This window comes from Crocuta crocuta, unplaced genomic scaffold, assembly GCF_008692635.1.
Source record: "Crocuta crocuta isolate KB4526 unplaced genomic scaffold, BGI_CrCroc_1.0 scaffold278, whole genome shotgun sequence".
Taxonomy (NCBI): Eukaryota; Metazoa; Chordata; class Mammalia; order Carnivora; family Hyaenidae; genus Crocuta; species Crocuta crocuta.
Genome location: NW_027532173.1, coordinates 1,090,499 through 1,108,981, shown reverse-complemented (window position 1 = coordinate 1,108,981; position 18,483 = coordinate 1,090,499). Strand labels below are relative to the sequence as shown.

Here is an 18,483-nt window from a genome sequence, read left to right as displayed (position 1 = left end):
TGGCGGAATGAGTATTCCTCTACTCTTTAACTCTTCTAAGTAAATGTGTAGCATGTATGAGTTTGTACATGTTCCCATGTGCATATTTCCATTTTAGAGAAAGTGGGATGTGGCCTCTTGTGCATATTTGCTCTGGGAGCACACAGGTGTGTTAGTTGTGCCGTTTGGTGTTGATATAGATGGGGAAAACTGATTTCTTTATAGGACACTTTTAAACAGTCTTTTAAAATTATTCTTCCTTTATGAAGATGATTGGACATCTCATTGCATCAGAAAACAGTTCACCAAAGAGGAATATTTTGGTTCCCAGAGAGGTTGTTAAAAATCTAGTGTAGTCGAACATGCCAGGGTGGACATTAAATTGGTCCTAATGACTGGAGATGAAAAGGAGCTACGATGACTTCATGATGGTGTTTGAAAAGAAAATACTAATTTGAAAAACTGTTGTAATGCAGTTTCTAATGTCATTAATTTTTAAAATACAAGTCTGTTTGATCCCTCGTAACCAATTAAAAATGTTTTGAATTGACTCTCTTAGATGAGTAGTCATGGAAATGTTTAGGATATGCAATACTTCTTTTTTCCTGGGTAGTTTAATAACAAAAATAATGAAATTGCAGTTTAAAAGTTGCCATTAATGGGCTTACAGATAATTAGAAAGTTTTGTGGGCCATGAGACTGAATAATTGAATTGAATAAAGGCTAAATTAAAATTTGAAACTAATTAAAATCCTGTGTTTTTGCTGTAATTAAAACTGGGTTGCCAGATTATGTTTACTTGTGGAAGTGAGCTATAATATACGAATACAGAGAAATGAATTCAGGCAAAATAGCTAAGGTTTGTGGAATCTTTTTTTTCCTTTCTAAGTGTGTTAGTTAAGTGAAAATAATGATTTAGGTACTTGTCTTGAAGCATTTTGTTTTAATTTATTCACTAAAAATTCTCATGATCCTTAGTATGGGGAAAATTTGTGTGGGTTTTCTTTAATCATCCACATCCCTTTTAACAAAATGATATCCTTTAGAGACAGGGAAGGCAAAGAGTAGGAATATAATTTTATCAAGCTGTATTCTGTGATGCGTTACTTAAAAATGATTGTTTTTAGGGCTTGCAGTTTTTGGTACTGATAAATCCAAGCTCTTCCATTTTCTTAGAAAAATGTGCACTTGACAGTAAAAAATTGGTGAATGGTGAGTAGGTATACATTGGATACTCTTTTTTAAATGCTTTTATTTGGGGAGTAGGAATCTGTGGATGGAAGATGTGAGTTATATATAACTGATCATATGTAAACATTTGGGAGTTTAAACACAAAAGGTGAGAGTCCAGGTACTTAGTGGCTCAGTAGAGAATGAAACTCTTGATCTCAAGGTTATGAGTTCAAGCTCCACATTGGGCCTAGAGCTTACATTAAAAACAAAGTGAGTTTCTATATCTATATCTATCTATCTCTATCTCTATCTCTATCTTTATGTCTATATCATCTATATCTATATCATCTATATCTATATCATCTATATTATCTATCTATCTATATGGTTATTGTTTCCTAGAGTCGGGTAACATAATTCCCACCTGGCTGCGTTTTTTTGGCTCTGTCTTTGTGACGGATTTAGACAGCAGCGTGAGCATCCACTAGGGGGCAGCAGAGGCCAGTTCTTTGCCTTGCACCCGGCTGCTCTGTAGGTCAGCAGCAGCAGCAGAGGATGCAAAGTAGTTAAAATTTTTGCTGTGATAACTTTGAAGAGTTTATGGTTTGTGAAAAATACTGCTACTTTATGGAAAAAAATAAGAGAGTTTTTAAAAAGTATCTTTAATTGTTTTGTAAGTTGAAATAATAGGAGTGAAAAGACAATTTTTATGAGCATTAATTTACTGAAGCTTACTCTGAATATCTTAGGTATGAGACAAGAACTGTCTTTTGCTAGTGAAAATGTGGGCTTTAAATTTTTTTTAATATTTTATTTCTGAGAGAGAGAGAGAGAGAGAGAGAGAGAGACAGTGTGAGCAGGGAAGGATCAGAGAGAGAGGGAGACACAGAATCCGAAACAGGCTCCAGGCTCTGAGCTGTCAGCACAGAGCCAGATGTGGAGCTCAAACCCACGAACCGTGAGATCATGACCTGAGCCAAAGTTGGACGCTTAACCGACTGAGCCACCCAGGCGCCCCAAATGTGTGCTTCTTTAATGCCTTTAACTTAGACTTAGGAAGATCCTAAATTCAGCCTGTTTCTTCTGGATGTACTGGTGCTGCTTTACGTGGCCTTCTGCCTTGGTCTGCTCTTTAGAATTTAAAGATTTTTTTTTTAGAAAGGGAAAAACCACTTCTTTTGCATCAAGAAGCATTGAGCTGGTATAGTGTAGGGCTGAAATAGTTACAGAGGTAGGTAGGTAAGTGGGCTGAGTTTTCTCAGGAGTCAGCTGGTTCCACGCACTTCCCCCTTACCCTCTTGCTGTCCCTTCTCAACACAGCAGGTGAGTGATCCTTTTACACCCATGTCAGATCACGTCAGTCCTCTGACGGCTTCCTGTTCACTCAGAATAAAAGCCAGTGGCTTGATATTACTCAGTCCCCTCCAACCCTACTTTCTGTTCCCTGCTTGTGTCTATGCTCCACACTGCTCAGACTGTTTCTCCTTCATGCCAAGCATGTCCCTCCCCCGCCCCCTCCTTTCCCCCTACCTCCCATGGCCTTTATATTACTGTTTTTTTTTGCAGGAATGGTTTTTCCTTAAGCATCCGCATGACTGTCTTTCTTAACCTGCCCCAACTACTCTTCCCTTCCCCTGTGTTTCCCTTTTCCCCCATAGCCCTTAATACCTTCATGTAGCCTAGAGCATTTCCTTACTACAATGCATCTCTTTCTCTTCACTAGAATGTAGGCTCCATAAAGGTAAGGAAATATGTCTACTTAATTGATACACCCCGAGTGCTTAGAACAGGGCTTGGCAGAGTAGACAGTTGAGATAACACAGTTACTTTCTCAAATCAGACTCATGAATCAGAGCTTCCCTAAAATTAATTACCCTACGACTTAGTGGCATAAACCAAGAACCAGATGTTCTCTCCTGGTTTCCGTGGATCAGAAACGCAGAGGTGGCTCCTTTGGCTTCTCTGGATGCTCCTCCACATCCTTGCAGGTCTGGAGCCCGGGTCTGCGATCGCGCTGTCACGCAGTACTTGAAGGCTCAACTGGAGCTGGATCCCTTTCCAAGCCCGTTCATCTGCTTGTTGGCAGGGTTCATGTCTTTCTTCTGGCTGTGGGTCAGAGATGTCTCTCAGTTCCTTCCACTCAAAAATAAACACTTAATACTTTTTTTTTAAAAAAAAGCATATAATTTATAAATAAGAGTGTAGTATACGGTGATGAAATGATTTATTACCAGGGTTATAAAGCTAATGAATAGTAGCTGGGGCTTGAATTCAGTTCTTTTGACTCCAAATCCAGTGTTCTATCTGCTTATGCAACTTTCTGGTGGTTTTTTACATCTGTTTACTCACCGGTATTTGGTGAGCAGCTTTTAGGTACAAATGTATGCTAGGTATGGAACATGCATTCACATATGTCCTCCAATATACTGGTCAAGATAAGGAAGTACCCTAATATTAATAGTACTAAGTTGTGTTAAATGAAGTAAGAATGACACAAAAGATGTAGATTTTAAAAGTATATACATTTTTATTTCTTACTTTGTAATAACTTGTGTTTTGTTATAAAAATAGTGCTTATTCACTATATAGATTCTATGTTTTTAAAAGTTTATTTTTATAGAGAGAAAGAGACACAGTGACAGAGTAAGAAATAAAAATGTANAGAGGGCGGCGGAGGGGGAGGGGGGGGGGGGGGGGGGGGGGGGCAGAGAGAGAGGGAGACGTAGAATCCAAAGCAGGCTCCAGGCTCTCAACTGTCAGCACAGAGCCTGATGCAGAGCTCTGACCTGAGTTGAAGTTGGATCCTCAACTGCCTGAGCCGCCCACTCTGAGCCCCTCACTGTATAGATTCTAGATGCTGGTAGAATGAACGTACCACCCACATCTTACGACCTAGAGAAATTTTCATGTGTGTCCTGTATATATTTTTAAAATTACAAAAAGGGAATTATTGTAAATAGAATCTCTTACACCCTGCTCTGTAACTTGGAGAACCAGGCTGGGAGAAAGAATGGCCAGGCAGTTGTTAGTGCTGGCAGACCTTGCTGAATGGGCAAAATTTAAGGGACACTTAAAGTGTTAGCTAGAATGGAGTTTGTGTGTTGGGAATAGGCATTGGAATGGTTGAGGACTAGCGGTTACTGGAGGGAAGGCAAATTCGTGCCAGAACTGCAGGGTTTTTCTTCCTTCCTTGGGCCAGAGTTTCTTTTGAGCTTAAAATTACCAGTGGGACCCAGAAGTCAGTGGTCTGGGTCTCCCACACGGAGCTAGAAATGCCAGTGAGCTATAGTGTGTGAGGGCAGACAGTTGTGATCGACCTTTAGGGGTCCTTCTGGAGGGAGTCCTGGTATAGCGATAAAGGTAATGAACTGCAAGTTTAAAGCCTCTTCTATGTGATGATTAGCTGGAGATTTTTCTTTTTGTTTTGTATTTCTATTTTTTTGATGGGTGTTTTTGGATAATTTCTTGGTCTTTCCAGAAATTTGCCTTCTCTACCAATTGCATAAAAAAGATTGGCAAATTAATGTAAAATGAAGTTCTTCTTAAATTCTAAAGTACTACATAAATGTGACGTGCCACTACAGATGGTGAAAATGAGATTGTTGTGGTTGTTGTGTTCCAGTTGCAGGGCTTTTACTTGGTACCTAGAATGTTTCTTACAATAACCTATGTCACACGGAGTTCCAATATGTATCTTGTGAAGAACACTTATTTCTCTTTATGCACATACCAAGCCTCAGTCCTTCTGTATTGCTTTTGAAATCTAAAAAGCTAGCTCATGGGTAAGTAGACAACCATTGTAAGCACTTGAAAGAAAAAAAAATGTGCTTCTGCCTTCTTTTCAAATGTGTTTTTATTTTTAAAATGAAAGGTTATTGGAAATTTTTGGGTGTTGGTGTGTAGGAGATAATTTGTGCTTTATGTTGTTTTCGGGAAAAGATGTGTGTGATGTTCAATAGGTAAAGGGGCCAGTTGTGAGCTTTTCTGTAGAGCTTGCATTGTGGTGTTCAACTTGGGACATTTGTTTTTCCATTTTCCTTTGGGAATTTTGTTCTTTTAAATTCCAGTGTTACATTCTGTCTTAACCCTGTGCAGATCTGTTTGTTTGTTGAATAGAGTTGTAAAAGGTTTGGATATGGCCCTTGTGTGACTTAAATCCTGTTCCATTCTTCCAGATTATCCCTGGGTGCCTGAATGGGTAGACAAGATGGGTGTCATGGTTAAGCTGATTATTCCTGCTCATGCATCCATCTGAAGATCTGAGGGCTTCGTGGGGCGCCTGTGTGGCTTAGTCGGTTAAGCGTCCGACTTTTCGCTTAGGTCATGATCTCGCGGTTCGTGGGTTTGAGCCCCGCGTTGGGCTCTGTGCTGACTACCAGCTCAGAGCCTGGAGGCTGTTTCAGTCTGTGAGTCTCCCTCTCTCTGACCCTCCCCTGCTCACGCTGTCTCTCTCTCTCCTAGAAATAAATAAAACATTTAAAAAAAAGTTAAAAAAAAAAAGATCTGAGGGCTTCAGGGGTTGTGGTTTTGATACCTCTGCTCTACCCCTTTCCCCAGTTCTGGACCACATTATGTAGACCTGGTGGATTGTTTATTTTCTCTCTCCATCTCTGAATTTGGATATAGAATGTTAAAGAGATCAATTTCCCTTCAACCCACTCATATCCATCTCCCTTTTTCCTAATTAGTCCTCTTTGAGCCCCATGAGATACACTTTCTTACTTCTGAAGATAATTGACCTCATCTCAAGAGACTGGCTACCTTGGGGACATTTTGATATAGTGCACAGTGCAGTGGTCATTATTAACTGCTATCTGTCCCCTTTCCCTTTAACATGTCTTTAGTGAGCTCTTGGAGCTTCAGAAGTTGAGATGTCTCGGGGCGCCTGGGTGGCTCAGTCACTTAAGCATCCGACTTCAGCTCAGGTCATGATCCCACAGTCTGTGGGTTCAAGCCCTGCGTCAGGCTCTGTGCTGAGTCTGCTTTGGATTCTGTGTCTCCTCTCTGCCTCTTCCCTGCTTGCTGTCTGTCTCTGTCTCTCAAACTAATAAAAAAGAAGTTGAGATGTCTCTCAGATACTGTGTCTGCTCTGTGTATCACCTCACTACTTCATATACTAGTGATTTCTGCCTTGACAAATGGATTAATCCAATACTGCTTAGGGGGAATGGTTTTTCATATTTCTTCATAGTAAATGATGATGAAGCATTTTGAATTGTAATAGATGTTGAAATACAGTGAGGAAGGTATTTGGTACTAGTTTCTCATTTATGAAACAGTAAAAGCTTTACTCTCTCTCCTGTTTAATACCTATGCATTTAGAAACCCTAGAAAAAGTTAAGCAGCGTTAAGAAGACAAAACTATCCACTGGACTCTCCTCAGATGCTGCCTTTTCTCCCTGGAAAACTTGACTCTTCCCTAATGTTTAAGTGATTCCTAATTTTTTAGGTCTCTGCTCTTAGAAGTCATTTGCTCAGGGCAGTTTTCTTGATTCCTGGACAGCATTCAATGTAGTTCTCTGTTACGTTTTTCTAGCTTTCTGTACACCTACTAACACTCCTACAACTTTATTGTTCCTTGTTGTTTTAGTGTCTGACCTTAATAGTGTGTAAGCTGTGGGACAGCCAGAACTATGTCAGTTTTAGTGCCTGGCATTTAGTGGCCCCTTAAATTTTTTTTTGTTTGTTTGTTTATGAGTTAAAGATAACTTTTAACACTTTTGATATGTTTTATTTCATACATTTCTGTGTGTGTACTCATAAAAGTATATACATATACGTAGATATTCCTATTAAGATATTACACTGGGATTTCACCTTGTGTGTTGGAGTAGAGTTTTAAAATAAATATGAGATGAAATTGCCCTTCCATCTTTATAGTACTTTTGTAAGTCAACACAATTTTTTGCCTCCAGCATTCATTGATAAAATTATGTACAATGGTATTCTGTCTCTGTATACGCACCTATCCAGCGTTCTCTAGATCCAGACTCTGATGTTCCCATCTGGAAATCCTTCCTGCTGTCCATTTGGTTATACTGGTTCAGTTGGGTTTTTCCTATCTTAAGTTAGCTAAATTTGCCCTTTTTTCTGGTTTCTGCCACTTTGAAAGAGCCTATCTTTTCCCTTTCTGTTCANGCGAGTGGTCTCTTTCCTCTTCTGAGTTTGTGACATTTATGGCCCCTGGTCATCCTTTGACATTTAGTAACGTACCATCTTGGGGACATTGTCTTGATTTTGTGTGTGTTTGTGTTTTCTAGTCAGCTAGATTGTTCGATCACTGAAGACAGAAATAGTCTTCTATGTCTTTGTGTTCTTCACAGTTTCGGCCTGGCACACAATTTCTCACTAAATAACATATTTGGTTAACTATAAAAATTTGCTCCTCACATTTTATAACATGAACCCTGAATAGAGTGCTTTGATGAGAATACTTTTCCATTTGTGTGTTTAAAAAAAATTCCACAGATGTCCAGTTCGTTTTATCTTACTGCTTGCACGTAATGGCTGACCCCAAGTTATAAGGGGAATCTGTACACAAGTAGCACAAGAGGCTTAGTAACTGTGGCTGCATCGTGGCCCAGTTATGTAGAAATTTCTGGTGGTACAGCATGAAATAAGAATTTTGCTAGATGAGGGAAGAGAAGCACGTGGATTGGAGGATAACTTTTCACTTGAGCAGAGATCCATTTCTTAAAAATGATGGCACTAAACAGTGCTATTCCCAAGGTATAAAATCTCCAGAAAGATGATTTGATTCCTTAATATAGTGAGTGCCATGTTCTTACATGACTAATCGTAACCTAATAGTCTCGTGGCTTTAATGAGAAGTTGCTATAGAGAACTATTTAAGAAATTCTCTTTAATTGATTTGTTTCTTAGGATCTGGCTCTCCTGCCTTGGTATGGCCTAAAAGTCACTTGGAATTATAACTAGTAGTGAAATGTTGAAAAAGGTGCTCAGAGCCCTTAGTTGTCTGTCCTTACAGAAGTGAACAATATGGTATTCCTAATATTTACTAATTAGGTGAACTTGCTTCTTTGTCACCTATTCATCAGATCTTTGAAATGTAAAATGCAGATTGCACTTATGTGGAAGATTGTTTTTTTGTTTAGGTACAAAGAGGATGGTGAAGCTTTATTAATTTTGCTTCCCTCAGAAGAGAAAGGGATGGTGCAGCAGCTTCTTCAGAAGAAAGTGCCTGTGAAGGAAATCAGGTAAGAACTGCTGTTGATGTTACCGTCAGGAGAAGAGAGGCACAGGTTTGTCATGCTGAATTACATATACCTCATTCCCTCCGCCCTCTCCTCTTCTGCTGTCTTGTTTGTGACTTTTTTTGTTTGCTTGTGTTTTTTTAAACACATTTTCTGGAAGAATCTTAATGGAGAAAATAAGATGAAATGGAGAGAACTTGTTAGCCTCAGCGGGCATCAATGGTTGAAAGGATTACATGTCTTAGATGAAATATGTAGGGTTGTGTGTCCATTTCAGAGGACTGGTGCTTCATTTAAGATATTCAGGTTGTCAGCAGATTTGATCAGGATCAGAGTTGCACCTGCAGTGGGGTCCTTGAAATATCCTGGCTTTACTTGGAGGGAAATAATTTGGAGGGTGTTTAGATGGGGAGTGGGGTAGGTGGGTTGGTTAAGGGTTCGATGGAACAAGAGTGAGTTGAAATTGTTGAGACTGAGTGAAAGTTTTCTACCTTTTGTGTCTTTAATTTTATAGTGATTTTATAATTAAAGTAAAAACCATCTCATCCACCCCCATCTACCAGTACTCCAGCTTTGCAGGAGCAAAGTGGTTTGGTTTAAAATCAGGGAAACAAGTGGGATTTCTTTTGTGAAGCATAGACCCTTGTAAGAATTTCATTCTTTCCTATAGCTTCCCCCTGGTGGAGTGAAGTAGCTATTCTGGTACATTGTGCTTGATTTCCAGATAAGGAGAACATTATTTTTATCTTTTGGCTCCTTGTTTATTATTTGAAATTGGTTTTATGATATTTGGCTGAATCTGGAAGTACTTACAACAATGATATTAACTTTCATTTATTCTACTGTATGGACAGTAGATCTCCCATGAGAATCTATTTTCTAATGGACTTAGGAAGCAACCAGTGATAATTGAATGTTAACCTTAGTATCTTTCACTTAGCATGGGGCATTTAGAGAAGATTTTTTAATGTTGATCTTTTATCCCCCCTGCATTATGCAGAATCCTGAGAGTCAAATTTACCTCTAGTATAATTTCAATCTAATCTGGCTCCTAGATGAAAAATAATGTTATAGATTTAAAAATACTGAGGAAAATGCTGTACACTATTTTCAGTTTCTAAAATTGAAATGTCTTAGTTTAACCTCTATTTTTTTGTTACAAAGAATCAATCCAGAAAAACTTATAGATGTCCAGAAAAAATTGGAATCATTTTTAGCACAAGACCGAGATTTAAAAGAAAGAGCTCAAAGGGTAAGTCTTTGGTAAACTTGATACCTTAGTTGGAATGGAGCATATAATAAAGTTAGAATCCCTCATTTTCTGCTACTTTGGGTGTCATGGTTGTGCTTCAGGTAGTCAAGTAGTGCAGTTCACAGATAACCAGCATATTCTTTAACTTTTAAAAAGACTCTGTACCTTGGGGTGCTTGGGTGGCTCAGTGGGTTAAGCGTCCAACTCTGGATTTTTGGCCCAGGTCATGATCATGGTTTGTGGGATTGATCCCCACATTGGATTCTGTGCTGGTGGTGTGGAGCCTGCTTGGGATTCTCTCTCTCTCTCTCTCTCTCTCTCTCTCTCTCTCTCTCCCCCTTCCTTGCTCACACTCTCTCTTTTTCTCTCAAAATAAATAAATTAACATATTTTAAAAATAAAAAGATTATGTATTTCTTAGAACAAACTGGGAAAATGTCAGCTTTGTTGACATTCAGCAAGCTTACTATAATTTCTTTCATTAGGTTAAATTTCTAGAAAAAATAGCACTTTTACTAAATCATCTTTAGGAATGAAATTTTAACCTATAAATGTAACCTTAATGTTCCCAAATTACTTTTTTTGACTTAGAAATTCTCTTGATTAGCAAATACAAAGAATTACCACTTTCAGTTAAACTTACTTTTCAGTTCTTAGAGTGCCCAGCAGTAGATGATTTAGTAAAGGAAGAAAGGAAGTACTTTTGTGTTGTGCTAACAGCTTCCCAGTCTCTAAATGGACAAATATTTGAAAACCTGTTCTAAAGCTCATCCTTTTTACGATGCTTTTACATACTTTGAGGTTATGAGACCTACATAAGATCTCTATCTCTGAATCTCCCATAACATATCAACAGTGAGTTAAGAGAGTCAGGATTCAGAGGTTGGATTTTCTTTAAGCAGAGAGATGAAATGAGAGGAAGGAAATAAGAGAGATGGAAAGAGCATCCTAGGTGGATAAGGAGCCTGAATCAGAAAAACGGTCAGTAGTAAGGCCATGTTATGGTTTTGAAACTGGATATTCTTGGGAAAGAAGTTTTATTTAAAGAGCAGTTTTACGTTTCTGGTTAAAAATTAACTTCTCTTGTATTTTATCAAGTCAGCCTTACTGTGCTTAAAATACCACGAGTGATGAAAGCTGGAATGTGAATGCTTACTCTGTGTCAGTGCTCAGTCATGACATGACTGCTACATGGCAGTTTGCTGTGTGCTCTTTCTTCATCTTCCCAACAACCCACGGGGAGGGCGATATTGATGTGACTTACACAGGAGTAAGTAATAGATGGAGAAAATTAAAAATCGTCAAGGTCACATAAGCTATAAGGTAGCAGGCCTGAGACTGACATCCACATTTGCCTTTCTTCAAAACTTCCATGATATATCAAGAGAATTACAAGAAAACCAAATACTGAACTGTGCCAAGTTGTATTTCTAGAAGCTCACTTCACCTGAAATCTAATGAAAAGGACCTTTAAAGGGAAAAAATTTTTTTTCTTCATTTTTGGGCATGCAGACATTTGTGTGCAGATATCGTCTAGCAGACATAGGTTACATCTTTTAGATGGTTTGGAAATAGTATGCACATTTGAAAATATTATACATGAATTCTGAGATGTCATGACTTACTGCATACCTAAGAGGTCATTCAGTTATGAATCAGGGAATAAGGAACATGAGAAGGATGTTTCACTGCTCTGTGCCTACAACAAATGGGCCTTCCAGAACAAAGATTATAGAATGCACATTCACATAAATGATGTGATTTATTGGGTGTCACGCATGGTTTAGCAGAATGGCTAACTGCATTGCCAGTAGCAGCAAGCTATCTGGTTTCATAGAAGTGATTTTCTAGCCTTTGATTATAATCTGGATAGAACAAAAACGATAGGCAATAGTGGTGATTTTTTTTGTGAACAATTGTAGGGGAAAAATTATCCTTGAACTGGAGCCATTCGTTGTTTTTCATGCTTATGGAGACAGGGAAAATGGTTTGAAGAAAGGATTAGTATAAAGTTATAGCAAATGTGAAGTTTAGGAAATCTAGAAATGGGAATTAAATGTACTTAATAAAAATTAATTTTAAAATAAATGCTTGCATAGATGTGTTTCATCATCTTTGTTGCCTGACTGTTATAGACGGATAAAGGATGGGGATCATGTTTATGCTTTGGTTTATATAGTTCTTGGTATAAAGTTACCTGTTTTTCTTTTTAAAAACTTCAGAAAAATAACACAAGTTGATGACAAATTACTTGAAATGATACTATAGGCTTTAGGAATAAACTTCATGTCATGATTTTATTAAGCTTAATTTAAATAGAGTAACATTTTTATTATGTTAGAAAAGGTATGCTTTGACTACTAAAATGATTATTACTAATAGCTAGTATTTATTGGTATTTGCTATATTCCAGAAGATACACCCTGGTATTCTAGATGTATTTTCTTGGTTAATTTCACCTAACATTTTAAGTAGAAGGTGCTATGGTCTTTGATAGACAAGGAAACTGACAGAAACACAAGAGATTTGTGCAGCAAGTAAGATAAGGAGCTCGGATTGTCATCTGTATCCTTCCAAATCCTCCCTTTTCCCCCCTTAGAGCATATTGCAACAGACTGATACTAACTTGTAGAATAGCTTTCTGAGAAAGTTGGCTTGATGAAACCACATTTAAAGTCTTATATAATATTACAGTTATAAAAAGGTAGATTTTGTTTTTTTCTTGTGGAATGGAGACATTCTCAATTATTTTTAAGATTTTTTCACTACTGTTGAAATTATCCCTTTGGTAAGTTTTCTTTTACCTGGATTTAAATTTAATTCCATTTCTGACTATCGCATATCATACATGTAAACCTCTTATTTTTACAGTGCTTTGTCTCCTATATACGCTCAGTGTATCTGATGAAGGATAAAGAAATATTTGATGTGAGCAAGTTACCTATACCTGAATATGCCCTGTAAGTATTCATATTACGGTTTTAATTGTGAATCCTCAGAGGTAGAGGTCATTTGTCCACAACCTGGTTCTCTGAAGAGTCCTCGTTGAAACTGCTCTGCCTTAACTTAAGAGAATCTGTTAAAAATCTGCAGACAAAAAGATTATACAAACTAGAAAACTAGGTGAGTGTCTAGTTCTTGTTGTCAGAAAGAAGTTTCTGACTTGTAAGTGAAAATTTCTGGAAGTTACCCGGACAGTTTCCTGTAGTTCCGTCTTACAGGAGGTGGAGAACAGTTGATAAGCACTGTCTGAAATCCCTAATCCTCTGTGGGCCTCTTGTCTTCGGAATGCTGGCCTGGAACACCATAGACCGCTCTTTTCTTTTTTTTTTTTTCATTATTATTATTTTTTTTATTTTTTATTTATTTCTAGGAGAGAGAGAGAGAGAGACAGTGTGAGCAGGGGAGGGTCAGAGAGAGAGGGAGTCACAGACTGAAACAGGCTCCAGGCTCTGAGCTGGCAGTCAGCACAGAGCCCGACCCGGGGCTCGAACCCACGAACCGCGAGATCATGACCTAAGCGAAAGTAGGACGCTTAACCGACTAAGCCACCCAGGCGCCCCCATAGACCGCTCTTTTCTATGCTTTTGATACGTGTCTCCTTGTCAGTTCTTCCTTCCTTTTAGATTGATCCCCATAACTGCTTGATTATTGCCTGAGTTTTCTTTGTGTCTTATTGTTTCTTCTAGGTACTCACAGTTACCATGGCAAAATGTCCCTGTTTAGTAACTGAGGTTATTATTACATAAAAAAGGAACTGTTGGTTTTGTTTTGGCTTGGTATTTGAAGGACTTTTTTGCTCACCTTTTCAGCTATTATAAAGGAGGAATGCTCATTTTTTCAGTGGGGTTCTACCTGTGGGGAAACATTGACAAAATCCTATAGAAGCACCCTTGAGGTTAATCATATGTTAAATGTCAGCATAAAATTCCTAGTCTGTGATGACATATGTATTTTCAAGGCAAGGTCTGTGTATTTGGCTTGCTCTCCAGGAATTTGAATGTCTTTACCTTTATTTATTTAAAAAAAGTTTTTTTTAAATGTTTTATTTTTTTCTGAGAGAGAGAAAGAGAGACAGACAGACAGACAGACAGACAGCATGAGCAGGGGAGGGTCAGAGAGAGAGGGAGATACAGAATCTTAAACAGGCTCCAGGCTCTGAGCTGTCAGCACAGAGCCCATGTGGGGCTTGAACCCACCAACTGGGAGATCATGACCTGAGCTGAAGTTGGACACTTAACCGACTGAGCCACCCAGGTGCCCCGTCTTTACCTTTAAATGGAGCCTGATAAAAACTCGTATCTGGGAGAGCTGCTGTTTTCTGCTCTTCACATTAGATTATGAGTTTAGTATAATAAGTAATTTGTCAGTTGTAACATTTTAGAGTGATCGAAATTGCTAGTTAACAGCGTGAGGCTCCTGACTCTCTGTGTAGGTAATTGATGGAAAACCACACACTATGGATATAACATATTTTTGTCACTGAGCTGTTGGTGTAGCGGTTAACTAATTTCACCGCTCCTGAATACGATTCATGGTTTAGGTTATTAGCTTCCTTTTAGTAGTCTACGAAGTTCTGTCCTAGTTTTCTGATTGACTTAGCTGCGATATTAGTAAACAGGAGAGGCACAGGGCTTTAACACCTCAGGGTCATATTTATGGAACATTTTGTTGCTACAAAAGCCAGTAAATCTCATCTGTTCACAGTTGATGACCTTTGCTTTTTATTGGTGATGTTTAGGAAAAGCAGAAAGTTAACTTCTGAGTCTAAATTATTGGTACAGTTGAATTTGGTGGTGTTGCTTAATTTTTGTGGATGTTTAGGTGTATCATTTCCTTGACCTATAAACTCCTTTAGAAGCCCTTTGTTACCTAAAGCAGTGTTATGTATGCAGGATATAATAAGTATTTTTGAAAATTATTTTCCTAAAGAAACATTTTTTAAAGTTATTTTTTAAAATTTACTTTTTTTAAAAAATTCTTTAATGTTTTTATTTATTTTTGAGACAGAGACAGAGTATGAGCAGGGGAAGGGCAGAGAGAGAGGGAGACACAGAATCTGAAGCAGGCTCTAGGCTCTGAGCTGTCAATACAGAGCCCGATGCGGGGCTGGAACCCACAAACTGGGAGATCATGACTTGAGCCGAACTCGCACCTTATTCGACTGAGCCATCCAGGTGCCCCAAAAGAAACATGTTTTGAATAGTTAGTATGTACAGTTCATTGTGGTAGATGTTAAAATATTATAGATGTGTGTACACCTACCTTAAAGGGGCTTCAAGTTTTAGTAGCCGAGAAAGACACATAAGTATAATTGTAATACACTGAGAGAATGGTCTGATGGATAGGAGTTTATGATCCCACCCCATAGTCTCTATAGTAGTAATAACGGGAGGTTCTGAGTAGCGGCTGCCTGTGTGCCAGGCTATACGTTACGTACATTGCATCTGTGAACTCATTTCACTCTTACAACCACCCTAGGACGTCAGTACTGATCATGGCGTCTCACAAATGAGGGAGCTGAGGTATAGAGGTTCAGTAACATCCTTCAGTCACATTGGTGAGGTGAGGACAGTCAGGATTTGGACATCAACAGCCTGATTTCTGGATCTATGCTTTTTCCCACTGCACCTGTAAGTTTCTTGAATCATGCCTCACAGGAAAGAGGCAGTGGAGCCATGTCACCGTCTCAGCTGTTGACCGTAGCAGGTCCAGCTGTAGGCGTTTATTCCTCATTCGCGAGTAGGGACTTAGGAGCTGGGAAAGCCCTGATCATAAAGTGGATCTTGATCTTAGAAGGAGAAAATAATTTTCTTTTCTATTTTGGTCTTATTTAGAAATATTTTTTTTTCTTTTTTCTTTCTTTCTTTTTCTTTTTTTTTCTTTTACATTTAGTTATTTTTGAGAGACTGAGATAGACAGAGAGCATGGGAGGGACAGAGTGAGAAGGAGGCACAGAATCCAAAGCAGGCTCCAGGCTTAGCAAGCGTTGAGGATTTTTCTTTTTTCTTTTCTTTTCTTTTCTTTTCTTTTCTTTTCTTTTCTTTTCTTTTCTTTTCTTTTNATTTTGGTCTTATTTAGAAATATTTTTTTTTCTTTTTTCTTTCTTTCTTTTTCTTTTTTTTTCTTTTACATTTAGTTATTTTTGAGAGACTGAGATAGACAGAGAGCATGGGAGGGACAGAGTGAGAAGGAGGCACAGAATCCAAAGCAGGCTCCAGGCTTAGCAAGCGTTGAGGATTTTTCTTTTTTCTTTTCTTTTCTTTTCTTTTCTTTTCTTTTCTTTTCTTTTCTTTTCTTTTCTTTTCTTTTCTTTTCTTTTCTTTTCTTTTCCTTTCCTTTCTTTTCCTTTTTTGGGTAGAAGTGATTATGTTGTAGTCAAAGAGGAGAGGACAGTAGTAATTTTAGTTTATTCTTTGCAGAGAGCTGTTTTGTCCTTTCATAACCATGTCTTTTTCAGCTTTAGTATTGACATTTCAGTGTTTTCATATAGTTAGCAAGTTAGATTGTTACAACAGCTGTGAGGTGGACCTGGTAGGTATTGATATCTCATATTTGAGGAGGCCAAGGCTAAAAGAAGTAAACTGGAAATAGGCAGATTTAGTACTTGAACTGTTCTCATGTTTCTGGTTTCATGCTCTTTATAACTTGTTAACCTCTTAATGAAAAATGTGGTTATCTCCAGTGTTGTCTGATGGGTATTTGGTATTTTTTGCCTTGCCTTTTGGATCATCTCATCTGTCAAGATTGAGTTGTATCTCAGAAGAGTGTTTTCTTTAAAAACTCCAAAAAGTCCCCACTCTTGAGAAACTTGCATAATACCATAAGCACACCATCAATGTACTGAGATAACTATTTTTGTTTGCTCATGTTTAAGGTCTCTAGGTCTTGCTGTGGCCCCACGGGTAAGATTTCTTCAGAAAATGCAGAAGCAATCCCCTAAAGAAATGGTGGTGAGCCAAGATCATAAAGGAATTGAGCCAAGGGCTCCCTCCCTCACCAATGATGAAGTAGAAGAATTTAGAGCCTACTTCAATGAGAAAATGTCCATCCTTCAGAAAGGTGGGAAAAGGACAGAAGAGACAGAACACACATTGGCTAAGGGGATTAGTGATGAAGAGGAAGAAGAGAAGGAAGATGAGGAAGAAATGGAAGAGAAACTGGCAAAAGCAAATGGGTCTCAGCTTCCGTCTGTCCCTAGCACTGCGGAGTCCAAGGAAGCCTCTGGGCAGTTCTTAGACAGAGATGAGGATGAGGATGATGGACACGACGCTGATTTCTTTACAGTGAAGCGACACAACGTATTTGGGTTGGACCTTAAAGAGAATAAAACACCACAGGTAAGTTTACCCCCAGTGGACGGTCTTCTTTTGTTTCCTACCACTTCTTACTGTGTGTTGCTTGTGGCCTTTGGGGAACTATGGGGGCAGGAAGGGCTAGGAGAAATTTGTAGAATGATGTTTTTTGCAGTGAAATCTCCCTCTTTCTCCATATTTAAAGATGGAATAGGTGCCAGAGAATTCTTGTTCATAACCTAGAGAACTCTAAGAATGCTGACAAATTAAATCTCATGTGATGCCTTTCTGAGGCATGTTTTAAAAGTAGAGCCATGGTTATAACGTTAAGGAAGATGAGCGATGGGGTTTATAGTTTTATGGTGTGGCGATCCTTCGCTGTGATCATTCACATATTACTTTCTGATTTAAATCATTATAGATACTCCTTAATTTAATCTCCCTAAGCATGAATTTAACTTTTAATGAGACATTTGCTTTGGGGCACCAACCCGGGGTCTTAAATAGAAGGCCAGCACTCCTTTTTAAAGGCCACTTATGAAGGTTTATTGAAAGTTTCCTGTAGATCCTTTGTTCCTCTGTAGGTATCTGCTAGGAAAAATAAAAGAGAGAATTCAGACAAAGCATCTGTTTTCTGGAGTGTCTGTAGGTGCATACTTAATGTGTTTCTCCTCTCCTTCCCTGGTCCCCTTCCTATTTTGTATGCCTTTATTCTTCATCATTTCTTTAAAGTGAATTGAATAAAAAATGAAGCTGAGCTCTCATTTTTAATAAACTCTAAAAGACTTATAGTAGGAAATTCTAAATTTTGAACTGTGAAACCCAGATGGTATTTAAGTAACTAAATACAAATCTTGGAAAGGTAACAAACATCATTATCGAGTACTTAATATGTAATTTGGTGTTCTGTAAGCATTATCTCATTTGGTCACTGACTAACCTATGAGGTAGGTACTGTCTCATTACACAGAAAAAGGGAAAAAACAATTGGGACACAGAGACCGTAAGATAGTGAAGTGCACAGCTTGTTGCTGGCATAGTTGGAATTTGAGACTGGGTTTTCTTATGCTTTTGGTTAAGATTGTGGATAATGATCTGGTTTTGAAGTGTAATTTATCACTCTAACAGAATTGATACACTTTGTGTTGTATCTGATAAATCTGTGGTTAACCTAAGGCCACAAAGATTTTCTCCTGTTTTCCCTGAGAGGTTTTATAGTTTTAGTACTTAAATTTAGAGCTAGAGTTTCTTTTATTTTTATTGTTTTAAAATTTTTAATGTTTTATTTATTTCTGAAAGAGAGAGACAGCCTGAGAAGGGGCGGGTCAGAGAGAAAGGGAGACACAGAATCCGAAGCAGGCTCTAGGCTCTGAGCTAGCTCAGCACAGAGCCAGATGCGGGGCTTGAACCCACGAACTGTGAGATCATGACCTGAGCCGAAGTTGGACGCTTAGCCAACTGAGCCACCCAGGTGCCCCTAGGGCTAGAGTTTATTTTAGTTTAATTTTTGGATATGGTGTGAGGGAAGGTTTCAGGTTCTTTTTTTTTTTTTTTTTTTTTTTTTTTTTTA

General features: G+C 38.3%; 1 protein-coding gene and 1 long non-coding RNA gene across 2 annotated transcripts in view; one reads left to right on the top strand and one right to left on the bottom strand.

Annotated features, from left to right (window-relative positions):
• DDX10 (DEAD-box helicase 10) overlaps positions 1-18,483 on the top strand; it is a 287,390-nt gene that overhangs the window by 31,659 nt on the left and 237,248 nt on the right. The window contains exons 12-15 of the mRNA XM_077777453.1: positions 8,268-8,369; positions 9,531-9,618; positions 12,490-12,578; positions 16,496-16,958. Of these exons, the coding sequence (XP_077633579.1) occupies positions 8,268-8,369; positions 9,531-9,618; positions 12,490-12,578; positions 16,496-16,958 (742 nt within the window). The remainder of the gene's footprint in view (positions 1-8,267; positions 8,370-9,530; positions 9,619-12,489; positions 12,579-16,495; positions 16,959-18,483) is intronic.
• On the bottom strand, positions 2,976-12,880 carry LOC144242484 (uncharacterized). Its single transcript, XR_013338354.1, has 2 exons — positions 12,809-12,880; positions 2,976-3,258 (listed from the first exon to the last, which is right to left on the bottom strand). It is a non-coding gene; the product is annotated as an uncharacterized LOC144242484 (long non-coding RNA).